The following is an 18,522-nucleotide window of genomic DNA, read 5'->3' on the forward strand; positions in this document are numbered from 1 at the left end:
AAACTGTGACGAATTATAAAATCAGCAGCCCCTGCTCTAGATAAATGCAGCCCATATTGCTTCATCTACTTCTTTCATGGACACGAAAGAGCCTCTTTCTTCAGACAGACCATTGATGCATATTTGTAACAGCATCAGACCAAAGACCGAACCTTGCGGACACCATTTGTTACAGTATGAGACCAAAGACCAAGGACCTATATCAATAATCTGCCAGATACGCCAGCTTGATTCTTTAGTTTACACACAGTTGTGTGGGGACAGTACTCACCTAATTGTACTCACCTAATTGTGCTTGCGGGGGTTGAGCTTTGGCTCTTTGGTCCCGCCTCTCAACTGTCAATCAACTGGTGTACAGATTCCTGAGCCTACTGGGCTCTATCATATCTACATTTGAAACTGTGTATGGAGTCAGCCTCCACCACATCACTTCCTAGTGCATTCCATTTATTAACTACTCTGACACTGAAAAAATTCTTTCTAACGTCTCTGTGGCTCATCTGGGTACTAAGTTTCCACCTGTGTCCCCTTGTTCGTGTCCCACCCGTGCTGAAGAGTTTGTCTTTGTCCACCCTGTCAATTCCCCTGAGAATTTTGTAGGTGGTTATCATGTCTCCCCTTACTCTTCTGTTTTCCAGGGATGTGAGGTTCAGCTCCTTTAGCCTTTCCTCGTAGCTCAATCCTCTCAGTTCCGGGACGAGCCTGGTGGCATACCGCTGAATCTTCTCTAACTTTGTCTTGTGTTTAACTAGGTATGGACTCCAGGCTGGAGCTGCATACTCCAGGATTGGTCTTACATAAGTGGTATACAGGGTTCTGAAAGATTCCTTACACAAGTTTCTGAAGGCAGTTCTTATGTTGGCCAGTCTAGCAGTGTTGCTAGACTTCAGGTAATTTTGGAATCTATCATTGTCCCATCCTTCCCTCGCTTCCCTCACCTCAGTCATGCTCTTGTAGACACACACACACACACACACGTCTTACAAGTAACAGTAATGCGACATTTAATTGTTATTAAACTGGGATGTTAACTTTTTCTAGATAGAGGACTGAGCAAACTGCATTTAGCTCGGGATATTTTTACTCAAAGACAAAATAATAATGATGATTCTCTGATTGTTGTGGTTGTGGGGTTTTAGCAGCTGAGTCACCTGAATAGCGTCTTCCTTGCGTGTGACTCTGTGACACCTCTCTATGCCAGATAATAACTTTTGTTCCTTGCATTTTCTCAGGAGATTCTGTGGTAGAGTCGACGACGCCGGTGGCCACCTTTACCCCAGTGATGACTGGGGTCGGCCTGAGGCCACATGGTGGCCAGCACCAATATCTCACTCCTATCTCCACCACGCCCATCCCACCCTTATCCTCCATTGCTCCCTTTATATATACCACTACCCTTTCCACGCCTATCTCATCTTCCTTCCTTCCCCACTCCCTCGTATGCACCACCTCTCCCGTCCGTCACCCCCGCCCCACTAGTGTTCACCACCACATACTCCCCATCAATCTCATTCACCTCCAGTTTCCCACCGATCACAACCAATGTTCACTCACCACCAATCCCATCTACCACACACTCACCTAGAATCCCCACCACCTCCTACTCCCCACCGATATCAACCCCCACCCACACCCCACCAATCCTAACCACCAGTCACAATCCACTTACCCCCAACTCCTCCCCTCCCGTACACACCTCCACTACCACCTACTCCCCACCGGTAGTGTCCACCACCTCCTCACCACCGGCAGCCAACACCACTCCCAGACCGCCCTTCGTGTCCTACTCCCCGCCCCTTCCTCACTACCACGTCCTCCTTCGAGCCAGCTACCACGCCTATCTTACACGTCACCGAGATCCCTGCGACCACCACCTCGAGTGCCGTCTTCCACCTGACACCCGTCAACAACGGACAGTTCCTCCCAAGGTGGACAAGGGAGGTAATGCACCCTCTGGTGCCTTACCTCACGGGAGCACCAGGGGGCCTCGACCTCTAAACTCCCTCCACCAGGGTCTCAGGTTAGTGCTATACTTCCACTTGTAAAAAGCTGCTAAGATATGGGACGTGACGTAATAAAGAGTTAGATAAAGTAGAAAATGAGCAAATAATTCAAGTTAATTTTACCTAGCTCATGAACCCATTCACGTGAAAATACTGCACCGGAAATGGACAGAAATATGTGGGACAGAACGACAGTGCATGGTAAATGAAGCAACTTGATAGGAGATAAACCAAATTTTGTTGTAGATAACCAAGATTAAGAAAAAGAAAATGCACAATGTTGAACAAAAATGATGTACTTAAGATAAATCACAATAGATTGTGCAATTAAATATTGATTGGCCATCTTTTTTGGGGATGACTATATTACTTTCAAATATACATTTCAAAATAAATAATTAGTCAAATGTAATTTAATACAATTATATCTCTACCTGAGAACATGGTATAAACAGTCAAACAAATCATCTGTGTATGTACACCTTCAGTAAGAATGAACCAACTGTTAATACATTACATTCTCGTGCCCCTGTGTGGTCTGGTTGCCACGCCAGCATCGCCGAGGAGGTGTACCCAGACACCATCCTCAGAGGGACCTCCGGCTCCACCACGGGGAAGCTGACGACGACGACGACGGAGGTGCTGCAAGGGACTCCCTTCAGCCGCTTTCCCGGCACCGATGCCAACGACGATGACCACGTCCTCTCCCTCTTCAATAACCGGAAGGGCAACGCATCTAGCGTCGACGATAAGGTGGGAGACTTCTGAAGGTACTGGGGAGAGACAATGACAATGGTATTGTTTGGGGTTGAAGATGGTCATGAGCCACGACAAATACTGAAATACTACTACTACAACTACTGCTACTACTACTACTACTACAACTACTACTGCTACTTGTGTAAACCTAAATTATTCCAGACGAACCTCTGCGTGCAATGTCACCCATTTGCAACATGGCCGACAGCCCACAGAGGTTAGAAAGGAGCAAAAGCAACACACGGTTGAAGTGAGTCACCCTCGATGAGGTGCAGGTTCCCTCTACGGGTGAACCCCCTGCTACAGGGGCCTCCAATGAACTGTGCTGGATAATTTGTCGCATGAGTACTAACGTAGCAATGTATTCCTTGCTGTATTCTATGTACAGGAGGTTTGGGGTTTGAGCTATTACTCTACGAAGCGTCATGCACCAAACAAATCAGAGTGCCGTGTAAGTCCCTAGCTCTCTCGAGAGGCACTCTGTCTAATGAACACTTTTTGGGATTGACTCGCTTCACTATACGGTTTCAAGTCGGGATACTCGGCATCATCAATGTGCATGCATAATAACACAGTGTTCAGCGGCACATGACACAGCTACCCGTGTAGTGTAATTCACACAGACACGTCCGCAATTGTTGTTTTAGTTTGAATTAATTCATTTACACGGATGAATAAATGACTGACTGGTTTACCAGTGACCCGCGAATTCATTAGATAAAGATTCAGTTTGATGGCCAATAGTCTATTTTCAAAATAGATTGAACTATTAGTTGATTGATTAGCTAATTAGTTTATTGATTAAGGGGTGGTTTCGCGAGCTTAGTTGGGTTTAGGTTTCTAGCCATGTACGAAATCGGTTAAGTTATTTAGTGTCAAGTTTTTTTCTGGAACACAATCCACCTATCGCTTTACATCCAGGTCCCCAAATAATGCTGGGTTCGGACGGAGGGAAGGGACGGTGGCCAATCGTCCCATCATGGCTAGGGATCGAACCCAGGTGCACAGGGCCTGATGATGCGAGGACACCGGTAGAATATTGACAAAATAATGACAGTGATAGTGACACATTAGTAGCAGTGATACAGCAGTTATTGTGACACAATAGTGACATTAGTGACAGACACAATAGTGACAGAGTATTGACAGTGACACAATACAGTAGTGAGTAACCGGATCTCTGTGACAAGAAGTGGCCATGGCCGGATATAAAGGAAGATAACGTGGGAGAGATATTCGGCTCTCCTCGTGTGATATGGTATGAATGTGTGCGTGTGTGCTAGTATGTTTGGGGTTGGGTTGATTTATAGGTCTGCACATGTTTTAAAAATACATATAAAATATTGATAACAGTAATCATCATGATTATATTGTTGATACTAATGCTAATATAGGCTTAGCACGTAAGGCAACAGAAGGCATTGAGGAACGTGATGGACTAGGGAGGTAACACGCAGGGCATGTGAGGCTCGTTAAAGTAATATTCACATCCGAGGGGCAAGTGGGCCCATGGGTCAGAAATGCGAACGCCGGGAGACGAAGGCAAATATTGGGAGATTTAACTAAATCAAAACGTCTAAACACGAAAGATAAGTGGTAAAAAAATCATTAAATATATTGGAACCAACATTCATAAACACAGCCAAATGTAAACAAAATATAGCACATGGCAACACGACTACATCCCTGATACATTTCTACTCATAGTAGATTATTTTTTGTTGGCATTGCTGATGGAAATATCAGTTAGTACTTTTAGGAAAATAGGCTATTAAGAAGATAATTTACACGACTATATTGGCACCGTAGTGTTTTGGACCAGCTGAAAATGTAACGGTAGGTAAACATCTATATTATTATTATTATTATTGCAGTCTCTCTTCTCCGGTGTCCATAGGGGACGCAAGAGCTTCAGTTTCTCGAGCTCTATCCTGGGTGGTAGGCATGACCAGGATTGGCATCCCATCATACCCTTCAACACCATCCCCCAGGTCAGTACTAGCCCCATCCCCAGGTCAATACCAGCCGGATCCCGCAGCTCATTTGAATTGATATAAATGATTGAGAAAGTGCATATAAATGGCTGACAAAAGTAACCACGAGTATTGGAAACCTACGACACGAAGAAAGATTAAAAATGTCTTCATTTGCAATCTCTAGACAAGTGAAGAATAAGGGAAGATTGGACTAACGTAACTTAATGGATGAAAGGGTGTAACAAGAGGAAATTACAAGAGTGAGAGAAATGCAGCAACACAAAAACAAAACACAAAAACGTTAGATACTAATTGAACAAGTTTTGATTCCGAAGAGAAAGATGGATGTTGAAGATGGAACGCGCTGCCAGACAACATAATAGATGTGCGGTCATTCAATTGTGTCAATAGTCCGATAGACATGAGTGGTTGTGGGTGGACATGAACACTAGTTGTCCTGCGTGAGCCACTAGGCTTTGTACAGTTCTCATTTTTTGCATTAAACCACCATAGCACAGCACACTATATTCGGCCATGAATTAAAACAATGCTCAATCCCCCCCCCTACTCTTGCCTTGGCAGGCTCCCCCTCCACACCAGCTGCAGGAGCTGCAAGTGAGCCCCTCACCACACCCACTGAGCCCGCCCAGCACCGTCAGTAACAGGAAGCCTCCCATGCCCCAGCTGGTAAGGGGAGACGGTCTGCCACTACCACCTTCGTCAGAAGGTCTCGTGACGTCCCCGGTCCCGCCACAACCTGCAGGTTTTCCAGGTATGTTGGTACCCCTTCCCCCCCACCCCACCCCCCACCCTCCAAAAAATGATAGGAACTTTAATACATAACCTTTCCCCAACAGTCAAACACACGGTGTAAGAATGATGGAAGAGAAACTATTAAGACACCAGTAAACTGTGATTGGTCGGTGATCTTTAAAGCTCACTTGGAGCCATTGGTATTTGTTTTGTAAATAAATGCAATAGCATGGTTTACGTTATGCAAGATTATTATTCACAGCCCTTAGTGATCTCTCGGCTTATTAATGTTTTATTTTATCAGTGATCACTGATAATAAAATTAGTGCCCTCTCCCCCTGATAAACCTGGGGGGCCTGTCACATGGAAGGGAGAGAGAGATTGGTTGATTGATTGATTGACTGATTGATTGATGAAGATTAAGCTACCCAAGAAGTGGCACGGGCATGAATAGCCCGTAGAGTTGCCAAAGCGGGTAATATAGTGCCGCTGTGAGCCATCGAGGTGTACTTACTGCAAAGTGCAGTACCATCAAACCTCTGGCATATAATCGTGGGTGGCAATATACGAGGCCTTTTAACATACAGGTAAACATACATTACAAGGTGTAGACGTGCCATTTACCTGTTGGTCAATAGAGGGAGTGACAGGGTATGTGGTCAATGAACCACACACACACATATATATGCAATTGAGAGCAAGTTATGGTGCAATCATTGCTCAATCTCTGAGAGTGCACGGGGATCTGTGTGTGTGTACTCACCTAGATGTGCTTGCTGGGTGTGTGTGTGTGTGTACCTACTGATCAGTACTTACCTATCTGTGACTACCGGGGAGTGTGGTCTAGCTCTTGATTCCCTGCCTACTAGCATTACACATTCCCAGGATGTAGCCCACAACAGCTGTTTGACTTCCAGGTACCTATTTACTGCTGGGTGAACAGATTAACCCGTCCTCACACCAAGTCCATTCCGTCCAGCGGTCCACACCAAGGGACACATTCCTAAATTTGATCATGCTGTTCATTCAAAATATGATTTTTGTTTTCAAATATAAATTAATATTGTTATATATATATATATTAGCATACTGTGCATATTTAGACATTGGTTAGGTTAGGTGTTTAGGTTCTTTTGGCGATTATTTGTATTTATTGTTGTGAATTAAGGGGCGACGACAGTCGTGGGATCGGATGCGCCCCGGCGTACCCGTAAAGGGTTAATCGCCAATTCTAATGGCGAAACGAATGACGCATATCACCAGACACTAAGATGCCTCCCGTCAAAGAAACGCACAGACAGGCAGATGATTGGGGGAGCCCCAGGAGAGAGATTGAGAAATAAAAATCTACCTCTCGGCCAAGCCGGCGTTGGACACCTTCACCCCGCCGGGAGAACCAGCCATAAAACGTTCAAATCTACCAACCGTCCTGTGACCCAACACGGGAGACATCTCCCGTCACGCAGGGTACAGTCGCACCTCCACAGATCCCCAGTATCATCTATTGATACTGGTGATGGCTCAAAAGGGCCACCATTTACGGGCTATTCATGCCCGTGCCACCTTTTGGGTGGCTTAATCCTCATCAATCAATCATGTGACCCAAGGCGATATGTGCGCCAGGCGTCGTACAAACCGGACCGTTGAAGAGGGATGCCAAACAGCAGTACAGTATCAAATCCAAAATCGCGAAAACAGAACGTGATCCGGCGGCCCCCAGGCGGAGGTGGTATCCAGGCGTCCGCTCGTCGTCAAGGTTGAACCAAGTTGTTGTTGTTATATATTCAGCTACTGCGAATAAAAAGTTCCAAGTAGCACGGGCTAAGGTGAGCCCGTAGAGGACTTACCTGGCGCATGAGCGGGGCGGTGTTGAACCAGGAGCCTACTGGGCTCTATCATATCTACATTTGAAACTGTGTATGGAGTCAGCCTCCACCACATCACTGCCTAATGCATTCCATCTCTTAACTACTCTGACACTGAAAAAGTTCTTTCTAACGTCCCTGTGGCTCATGTGAGTACTCAGTTTCCACCTGTGTCCCCTTGTTCGCGTACCACCAGTGTTGAATAGTTTATCCTTGTCTCCCCGGTCGATTCCCCTGAGGATTTTGTAGGTAGTGATCATGTCTCCCCTTACTCTTCTGTCTTCCAGGCAGAAGACACACTGTCTTCTTCCTGTGTGTGTGTGTGTGTGTGTGTGTGTTTACTAGTTGTGTTTTTGCGGGGGTTGAGCTTTACTCTTTCGGCCCGCCTCTCAACTGTCAATCTAACTGTTTACTAACTACTTTTTTTTCACACCACACACACACACCCCAGGAAGCAGCCCGTGACAGCTGACTAACTCCCAGGTACCTATTTACTGTTAGGTAACAGGGGCACTTAGGGTGAAAGAAACTTTGCCCATTTGTTTCTGCCTCGTGCGGGAATCGAACCCGCGCCACAGAATTACGAGTCCTGCGCGCTATCCACCAGGCTACGAGGCCCCGTGTGTGTGTGTGTGTGTGTGTGTGTGTGTGTGTGTGTGTGTGTGTGTGTGTGTGTGTGTGTGTGTGTGTGTGTGTGTGTGTGTACACCCATTATTTTGACACCTAATTTAAGAAGCCAGACGTATCATTCTTAAATATTATTATCTCTCCTCCGTGGCCAGCAGGAGGGCCGTCACCTGACCCTGGTGGCCCTCGGGGACACGTGACGGCGGAGGACCTGGCCAAGCTCCCGGCCTACCTGAGGGAGGCCCCAACCTGCGCCACCAACCGCTCCTTCTGTCTCATGCCGCTGGGGTACCCGAGGTGGGTGCTCCTTGTTGTGCTCCTCCCCACGCTACTATGGCTAATATCTCACTATCACCTCACCATCACTCTCTCTAGCTCCTCACCATCACTGCTACCAGCTCCTCACCATCACTGCCTCTAGCTCCTCACCATCACTGCTACCAGCTCCTCACCATCACTGCCACCAGCTCCTCACCATCACTGCCACCAGCTCCTCACCATCACTGCCACCAGCTCCTCACCATCACTACCTCTAGCTCCTCACCATCACTGCTACCAGCTCCTCACTATCACTGCCACCAGCTCCTCACCATCACTGCCACCAGCTCCTCACCATCACTGCCACTAGCTCGTCACCATCACTGCCTCTAGCTCGTCATTGTTAATCACTACAGTCAACTTGTAACATGACCACCGTCCCTACAGTCAAGATCTCACCATCACCACCATCATGGCGCTGTCACCACAGAAATATAATCACTGCCATCACCACAACCACAATATAGCTATAGGTATATATATTGCTGGTATAAATTGATCCCAGTTCGTTCCTAATGAACTGGGCTCGAACGCCGACCAGCACTTCAGAAGCGAGGCCGTCGTTGTACCAATAGTTTAAGTGGCAGGGCAGGGAAGGTGTAACGTCTCAGGTAATGTCTAAGACATTATTCTCCCCCTATATCAATCAGCGGATGTCGTCTCAATGATGCAGCTGGGGTCACGTGACCCCCCCCCCCCCAGCTCCAGCGATAGGCTAATGTTCTTATATATGCAGTCATATTAAAAAATAATAATTAAAATTATTAATACTAATATTATTATAATTATAATTATTATTATAATAATTATAATTATAATTATCCTTTTCAGGGAAAGTAGAAAGTCTTAGTTAAGTATCATTAACGTACTTCTAATCTCCTTCCCAAGTTTGTCAGCATCTTGGTTTGGTTGCTAAAGGAACGGATTTCTATTGTTCGAGCCTAAGTTCGAAGCTCTGATGATCCAAACGAGTGAAGTGTATAATCGCTTTTCTGAAATAAACATATTTATGTCTGCATTTTTTAATTGATATTTTTGCATGTGTGTGTGACAGGGAGGTGGCGGCGTCCTTGGTGAGCACACACCGGGAGGAGATGTCAGAGATCACCAGGGTGCTGGCCAACCTTCCCCACCATGAGCTTGACCTCTCGTCTGCACTACAGCAGTTCCCTTACATCGACACCAGGTAGCGGGGTCTGTCTGTCTGTCTGTCTGTCTGTCTGTCTGTCTGTCTGTCTGTCTGTCTGTCTGTCTGTCTGTCTGTCTGTCTGTCTGTCTGTCTGTCTGTTTGTCTGTCTGTCTGTCTGTCTGTCTGTCTGTCTGTCTGTCTGTCTGTCTGTCTGTCTCTCTCTCTCTCTCTCTCTCTCTCTCTCTCTCTCTCTCTCTCTCTCTCTCTCTCTCTCTCTCTCCTACTATTATGTATTGCAATACAGAGTGCAAGGATTTATCGACTCAGATACATATATGCTACAACATGTGGGATAAAGATACTCTTTCCATCACCGGACGTTGCAGCGTGGAGTGTGAGAGCGAGGAGAGAACTGTTTACCTCAGCTGGTCCCGAGATCTGCTGGGCAGCTGGTTCGTCATCATGCAGACACCACCTTTCACGCAGCCCGTCAACGTTACCACCTGCAGGTGGGTACAGAGGTGACCCAGCACATGTGTGTCTTACCTACCAGTACTTGTCATGTAGAGGTTCCAGGACCAAGCTTCGGCTCATGTCTCGTGCACCGACTCGCGTCCCCTTTGCTTAGTATTCAAAGTCATATCGATTGGATGTACCTTAAACTACTTCATCTTCTAGTTCGTTCCAGCAGCTTAATGCTCTTACATTGAAGAAATGTTCCCTAACTGTCCTGAGGCTCATCTACATGTCTAGCTTCCATGCACGCCGTCTTGTTACGCTAATGCTCAACCTAAATATTCTGTCTCTATCTATTTCATATTTTCATTTGAGTGTGTTATATGTCTGGATCTTGCCCGCTCAATGTATCCAATATATCCTTGTGCAGGAAACCTCTTTTACTTTCTCAATCTTTCCTCTGAGCATTTTGATGTGGGGGCTTCCCACTTATGCTGTATACTCGAGGCCTGGTCTGACATGTACTCTATGACATATTTTGAACGTAACCATGATTAGGGTTCTGAAGACTGTCCTGATGCTCTGATGTGATCACACTGTGGTTCCAGAGATAGATTAGGAATTACGTCTACTCTAATATTTTTTTTCTCTCAGAGGTCCTGGGAGATTCCTTCTTTTTATTAGTATGTATTGTTCCTTTGACCTCCCTTTTCCTGTCTCCATCCTCATTACTTTGCACTTATCTGGATAGAAGTCTAATAACCATTTGTCTGACTTAGATCCGGCCTGAAAGTTATCTAAGTCATTCTGGATCTCGATAATGTCTTCGCTTCTACTGATTTTCCTCATCAACATTGCATCTTCATCAAACAATGGCACAAAAGATTCTGTCTCGTCACCAGCATGGGTCTCGACACCAACCCCCTTGGGGCTCCAGCTATGAAGTGCCCCCATTACGATATTACCCCTTTACTCTGTCTCTTATTCGTTCGACAGCTCTTCATGCAGTTAACTATTGAGTTATGCCGGTCTGGTTCTCTAGACTGATTTATTCCACCCGGACAATGTTCTGGTATTGTATCACATGGTCTCTTAATTCTGGTAATGGCTGCCATCATCTCTACCAGTTCGTTCCTCACGCTTACCACCCGTACCATATAGTGCTCTTAACGTAGAGTGATTGATGAGTGAGTCAGCTGCGAGAGTATTCTTGGGTAATGTCGAAGGTTCCAGAGAGAGATTTAACGATGACGTCATGACCCCGCTAGTTTATACGCTAAATGCCATGTGTTGAATTTTATTTCGCTTTTTATTAGCAACAGTAAATCATATTATTGCCAGTATTGGAACTAAGAATGTGGATAGGACATCATATTGTAATATATAAATATATATATATATATATATATATATATATATATATATATATATATATATATATATATATATATATATATATATATGTCGTACCTAGTAGCCAGAACTCACTTCTCAGCCTACTATTCAGGGCCCGATTTGCCTAATAAGCCAAGTTTTCCTGAATTAATATATTTACTATAATTTTTTTCTTATGAAATGATAAAGCAACCCTTTTCTCTATGTATGAGGTCAATTTTTTTTTATTGGAGTTAAAATTAACGTAGATATATGACCGAACCTAACCAACCCTACCTAACCTAACCTAACCTATATTTATAGGTAAGGTTAGGTTAGGTAGCCAAAAAAAGCTAGGTTAGGTTAGGTTAGGTAGGTTAGGTAGACGAAAAAACATTAATTCATGAAAACTTGGCTTATTAGGCAAATCGGGCCTTGAATAGTAGGCTGAGAAGTGCGTTCTGGCTATTAGGTACGACATATATATATATATATATATATATATATATATATATATATATATATATATATATATATATATATATATATGTGTGTGTGTGTGTGTGTGTGTGTGTGTGTGTGTGTGTGTGTGTGTGTGTGTGTGTGTGTGTGTGTGTGTGTGTGTGTGTATCTGTGTGTGTGTGTGGTGTGTAGATATATATGGGATATGGGTCAGGCACCAGTTGCAAGTAAGCAGAGTTCAAAGAGCCAGATCTCCCTCCCCTTGGATAGTGAGAGGGTAAATACCAACCAGCTGGCCAGTACTTGCTCTCCTGATTATGAAACACAGTGTTCGGCGCTCAGAGTTGTAAATATGTGTTACCCAGACACGTGCTTGTGTTGCGTAATGTGTAGGTGTACACATCAGACCAGGCACGTTCCGGTGTACGTGGTGATCATTGTCTACTACTAGCATTGTTTACTACTTGTAGGTACTAGTCTACTACTTGAGCTACTTGTACTACTAGTACAACTCTTCTAACCACGAACCAGTACGCTATTCAGGGTTATGTCCCCTCAAAATACCGCTATATTTCCTCCTCTGTTGTATCTACTGTATATGTTATATGCCAGACTCATCACTCTGTGATGAAGTCATATGTTTTGTTCCTCTCTGGTGTTTGTTTATGGTGTATATATACTATATGTATAGTATAGCAGTTATGGTGTATATATACTATATGTATGTATAGCAGTCTCCGTGGTGTAGTGGTAAGACACTCGCCTGGCGTTCCGCGAGCGCTATGTCATGGGTTCGTATCCTGGCCGGGGAGGATTTACTGGGCGCAATTCCTTAACTGTAGCCTCTGTTTAACGCAACAGTAAAATGTGTACTTGGATGAAAAAACGATTCTTCGCGGCAGGGGATCGTATTCCAGGGACCATAGGATTAAGGACTTGCCCGTAACGCTACGCGTACTAGTGGCTGTACAAGAATGTAACAACTCTTGTATATATCTCAAAAAAAAAAAAAAAATAAATAAAAAAATATGTCGTATATATACATTCAGATGTATGTCTCACTAATGTAAATATACAACTGTGTATTGACCCAGCTCACCTACTTGACTCTGCTGTAGTATTTTTAAAACCTTAAAACACTAGTGAATAAATGATATTAACGTGAGTGGTCTGCCCTACAGCTCTGAAGCGCGTAAGAAGGGATGCCGCCCCCTCCTGCAGGCTCAGCCGCTCCTCGCCCTTCATCCTAGAGACCCTCAACCTCGCCCCTTCCTCTTCGACTTCCCCCTCCCGGTGGCCTGCGTCTTCGTCGGCCCCCTGCAGAGCGTAAGCCTCCTTCAGTAGGCTCTCAGGCTGAGCTTACTGCCTCATCTCCACCCTCCACTATAGTTCCATTGTGAAATATATTATTTTAGAAGAAAAAAAAACAAGTTATTTATTGTGATTATATTTGAGGGGTACAGGTGATCTGATGTATGTAATGTATGGTGATAATGTAGGTGTAGATTTGTTCATTAGATGTAGGTGTATACACCAGGGGTGCGGGAATGACAAGTGGTGCCGTTCCACCCCAGGCCTCCAGCTCCCCTGTGACAGTTGTTAACACCCCAGCTGACCAGCAGCTATTGACGTCGCCGCTCCCTGACCAGTCAGTAACGTCGCCGTCCGCTGACTCTGACCAGGACAGCTTCCTTCTTTCCGGCATGCCTCATACGGCCTCCCGCCAGACTGTTGACTCCCTGACGTCACCAACGAGTGAGTTACCGCTATCATTATCCGTGACATCATCGTTCTATCATTCAGTCCCATTCTTACCTATGACGTCACCGTCAAGTCAACAAGTCCCGCCTTTTGCCATGACGTCACCGTCGAGTCAACCAATCCCCAGTGCATTTGGGACGTCACAGGCTTTCCCGCGAGCCCTGCTGCCACTGCGTCCGGCTATGTTGCTACATGACGTCAGTGTTGAAATGGACATATTGAATGATGAAGTGGTAGCCAAGGTCACGCGAAATGCTGGATGCACTGACCTCTGCCAGACTCAATTCTTTATGCTCTCACTTTCATTTATTTTACTTGTCCAAAGATAATTGTTTTATCTTCAACACACAATTACATACGGACGCACCTATATTAAATGTGCCTTGTTCATCCCTTTATATAAATATTCTTAATGTGTAAGACTGAAATACCAACATTAACTCTTTCAAATCTACACTTAACATCGATGTAAAAAAAAATATATTATCTATAATTACAAGGCTTCAAAGATCTTCCGCGAAGCCTAAGATTGACTTAGCCTCTGGTCAAATGAAGTCTGTGTTATGACACTTGTTTTCCTTGTTAATGTAAGTCGTACATAATTAAATAATATATATATATATATATATATATATATATATATATATATATATATATATATATATATATATATATATATATATATATATATATATATATTAAACGTAAACTTTATAATGGCTTTCTTATTTATCCTGAAATAATACCACAAGGTATTAAACCAAATGCTCCCACCTGTGATCGTTAGGGGAAAATAAGACGTTGCAGTAATGACATCTTGTAATTTGAGAAACTTCATTGTACTTAGCCTCTTAACTACACAAAATTTGTCAGTTTTTTCTTAATTTTTTATTTTATGATATGCATTATCACTGTATTCCTGTTCACTGTAGCTAAATGGAAGTTTTAGTTTAGTTTAAGATATTTAACACATTTTCTCACGTACGTAAAAATTTGCGAATCGTTGAGAAATCAACTCGTTAGTAACGATGAAGTTTGATCTGTAATTTGAGCACTATTGTATCTATCCTAATGAAATAAACAGTTGAAGACCATTGCACGTGTGTGTGTATTGTATACATTGTATGGTGTACGTATAATGTATTTGAATGCTTGTATTAATGTTATATCGCAATGGTGATTGATCTGTCACAGCTTGTGAAAAGTTGAAGAAAATTACCGGAGGTGTGTTTTACGGATTAACTGATTGATATTTAAATATACTTGACAAGTTGTTTATGAAACAATTTATTGCTGATTCCCTGATGTGGGTAGTTTAGTAGTGTCGTGGTGCAGAATGAGGAAGGCATTACGAAGGTAAGCCATCATACGAATATCATTTATAATTTCAAATTATAGATTCTTTTCCAATCTTCCCGGCTGATTACTCTCTCGACCCCACTCTATGAAATTGGGAGCTTTTTTTTAAGCACCACTGTCTATAGCTGACTGTCTCACCGGCTGGCAGATTTGCTGGATGGCTGATTAGTTTATTAGTTGGCTGGATGAATGACTAACTGGCTGACTGTCTGACAGGCTGGCCGGTGGGTAGGTCAGCGAAGGTAGGAGAGGCAGTGGAAGCGACCTAGCATACCAACACTATACTTTCTCCTGTGTCTGCACCAATCATTCGCCGCTCCTCCGTCTCTGCTAGGCTCATGCTGAAATACAATAATATAATTTATACTGTACGGGCCCTAGACCTCTGGCGGTCCCCCCCCACGCTCGACCGTCCCCAAAATAGCACCACATTGTAGTGATGCGAAAATACAGCGATGTTATGCTGCTGAAATATAGCGATGCTGTGATGCGTTAATACAATGATGTAGTGCTGTGGAAATACAGCAATGATGCGCAGCTAAAATTTAGCGATGTTGAGGTAGGGAAGGGAAAGGAACTATCGGGGGGTGGGGGGGGGGGGGGGGAAGCGCCAAGCCACTATGACTATATTGCTCTTGGAAGGGTTCAGGATAAGGATTTGGGATTGGACAGGGGAAGGAACGGTGCTCAATCACTTGGATGGTCGGCATGAAGCGAGACCGTCGCTCTTCCGTCCAGCCCAAGTGGTTAGACAAAGTAATACAGTGATATAATGATGCTGATATACGTCAGTGATGTAATAATGCAGAAATACTTTAATGCCATGCTGCAGAAACACAGTGATGGCATATTGATGAAATACTATACATGTCTAATAATACAGTAGATGCCTGCAGACGATGAGTCACAATAAATTGTCACATAGGAAGTTAGGAAGAAAGATTATGTGAATTAAACTTCTCGTCGGTGAAAAGCAGAAGAGTTAGGGAGACATGAGTACCACACAAAAATCTGAGAATTGATAGGGACACATGTGGAAACTGAATACCCAAATGAACCACAGAGACATTAGAAATAATTTTTTGGTGCCAGAGTAGTTAATAAATGGAATTTACCTGAGGGGTCACTGACATTAATGGCCTCGACGAGGACAGGAAGCCGGCGGCTTGTCAAAGGCCCCCCCCCCCCCATTTTCCTTTATCTAAACCTAACCTAAACAAACACAATTACGTCAGTAATTTATGTTCTTAATATAATATAATAATATTAATTCAAATAAACTAATTGGAAACAATTTATTGAAAATAAAGAAAATCACTCGGCCTATTAGGCAAATCGGGCCTTGCATAGTAGGCCGAGAAGTGCATTCTGGCTACTAGGTACGACATATATATATGCTCACGATGCTTTGTACATTCTCACAAGGTGCCTGGCTTTGCCCAGACTTACCTATTTCCTCAAGTGTGCTCCCTCTTTTGACAGCCCAAAATTAACGGAATATGACTCACTCCTAAAGTCAATAACTATGGAAAGGTTAAACCTCTCCCTGCAAGATGACCAATGGGACCAAGCAACACTCCCAGTTAGACTCGGGGGTATAGGTATCGGCAAGGCGACACAGTTAGCATTGCTGGCATTCTTATCCTCGACCAGTGCTACAGGTGAATTAGTGAATGAAATACTACCAGAATACCTAAGGAACTCCACTTGGATTCATGATCCCAAATTTGTGGAAGGAGCTGGTCAGTGGGACACTCTTGCCAACTCACATCCTGGACCAGCTTTTCCAAACGACGGCAAACAAGCCAAATGGGATAACCCCATAGTGGAGAACATCGCCACAGCATTGCTGGAGGCAGCTTTTGAGAAGGATAGAGTGCGTCTTCTAGCTGCGCAAGCCCCCCATGCCGGTGACTTCCTGTTGGCAGTCCTTAATTCTGCCATGGGCACCCGCCTGGACCATCGGGCCCTAAGTATTGGTGTTGCCCTGCGCCTTGCCGCCCCTATCTCCACCGAACACTAGTGTATTTGCGGCTATGCACGAGCGGACCAATACAGCAGCTATGGTCTCATCTGTCATAAGTCACAGGGAAAGATTGCCAGAGATGAAGCAGTCAATGGCATCAACAAGAGAAGTTTGGCTACAGCTGGGTGTCCAGCACAAAGGTAACCTCAGTTGTGCAGACCTGACAACAGCCAAAAACGCCCAGATGGAATCACCCTGCAGCCATAGAGAGACGGTAAACAGGTCGTATGGGTCGTATGGTCGTATTACACGTGTGCATCTATATTGGCTGATACCTATCTACCTTACAGCACAGTTGAGGGAAGTGGGGCAGCCACCTTCATAAAGGGAGACCCAGAAAACCAACAAGTACAGAGACCTAGAATGTTGTTACAGGTTCGTGCCGATAGGTTCTGAGACTCTAGGCGCCTGGGGTAAATGTGCACTTAAGTTCTTAAAGGAGGTGGGTGAGGAACTCACTGGGAAAACTAAAGACCTACGAGTGGCCAGTTTTCTGTTCCAGCGCCTCAGTGTCGCAGCTTAGCGAAGTATCCAAAATTTGCTTACTGTAGGTAATGCATGCACATGACTGTAAAGCTGCCGCCCAGTTGGGTGGGTGTGCAGCAAGACTAGTAACTGTGTGACTCACCATAGATGTAAAGTGCCTTGTACAGTGACTGTTGTGAGCCTCTTGCTGAATCACTTGTGACACAAAAGATTATTGATGTGTGTATTTGTGTGGGTGATTAAATATGTATGTATATATGCATACGTATGTATATGTACATGTATGCATGAGTATGTGTACATGTATATATAACATTAATAATTTTGTAACTAGCGTCAAAAATTTTTATTCGCTTAGCTAAACGAACTAGAGGGTTCACTTCCTGAACCGATTATGTGCCTCTGTAATCCTTTACACCACCGCCCACGGGATGGGTATGGGGTGCATAATAAAGAAAGAAATTGAATTGCTATAGGTCCCCTTTCTTCCAGTCAGAGGTGGTACTCCCTTTTATATATATATATATATATATATATATATATATATATATATATATATATATATATATATATATAATTATAAAACATCACTGGATATACATTGTGGTATTTTGTGTTGGGGGGGGGGAAGGGGGAGCTAGCTGAATCATACCACTAAATCTATAAAATTATAAAATGACTCATCTAAGACAAAGTACGGGAAACTTAAATAATTACCCAATCTGCTTGTTATTTTCTCATAATAGAGTAGCGGTTGATATAAAACAGTTTGGACACAAGATCGTATATGCGATTATGAGTTTAGCTTCGGAGATATATTAGTGAATCAGCTGGCCACTCCAAACACTGGCCTGGTTGAATCACATTCATGCTCTAGTCATGACTGCTCCACGCTTACTCAACCAAAGCTTGTATCGTGTAATTTGATCTATCAGGTGAATCGTGAAAAGTTAAACCTATTAAGCAGCAACTATAACAATAAATTTCTGGCAAAATAGGAATAAATATAAAATCTAACATTTTTGTGTTTCCTAACTGTTAGAAAACGGGCGCCAACGTGGGAGACTCATTTCAGCTTGTGTGGGAACCTGCGAGCGGCTAGCGTGCGAGCCCAGTTGAGGTGTGGTGGTACACAATATGGCGTGGGGAGTTGATAAGCTATGAGGGA

The 18,522-nt window shown here is 43.9% G+C and overlaps 1 protein-coding gene across 1 annotated transcript; it reads left to right on the plus strand.

Moving 5' to 3' along the window:
• The first annotated feature begins 1,128 nt into the window (after positions 1-1,128).
• On the plus strand, positions 1,129-14,102 carry LOC123757893 (mucin-2). Its single transcript, XM_069338683.1, has 9 exons — positions 1,129-2,020; positions 2,558-2,756; positions 4,637-4,753; positions 5,321-5,510; positions 8,142-8,280; positions 9,356-9,487; positions 9,817-9,939; positions 12,904-13,048; positions 13,297-14,102. The coding sequence occupies exons 1-9, from the start codon at positions 1,308-1,310 to the stop codon at positions 13,810-13,812; spliced, it is 2,274 nt and encodes a 757-aa protein (XP_069194784.1). The 5' UTR covers positions 1,129-1,307; the 3' UTR covers positions 13,813-14,102.
• Positions 14,103-18,522: the final 4,420 nt, after the last annotated feature.

The sequence above is a fragment of the Procambarus clarkii genome, chromosome 40 (genome assembly GCF_040958095.1).
Source record: "Procambarus clarkii isolate CNS0578487 chromosome 40, FALCON_Pclarkii_2.0, whole genome shotgun sequence".
NCBI lineage: Eukaryota > Metazoa > Arthropoda > Malacostraca > Decapoda > Cambaridae > Procambarus > Procambarus clarkii.

Bases quoted from the DNA above. Each gene is read 5' to 3' on its own strand.
- LOC123757893 (XM_069338683.1), top strand. From the start codon at position 1,308: ATGGTGGCCAGCACCAATATCTCACTCCTATCTCCACCACGCCCATCC. The intron at 9,940-12,903 runs GTGGGTACAGAG...TCTGCCCTACAG, and splicing joins GTCAACGTTACCACCTGCAG to CTCTGAAGCGCGTAAGAAGG. The intron at 13,049-13,296 runs GTAAGCCTCCTT...GTTCCACCCCAG, and splicing joins TCGTCGGCCCCCTGCAGAGC to GCCTCCAGCTCCCCTGTGAC.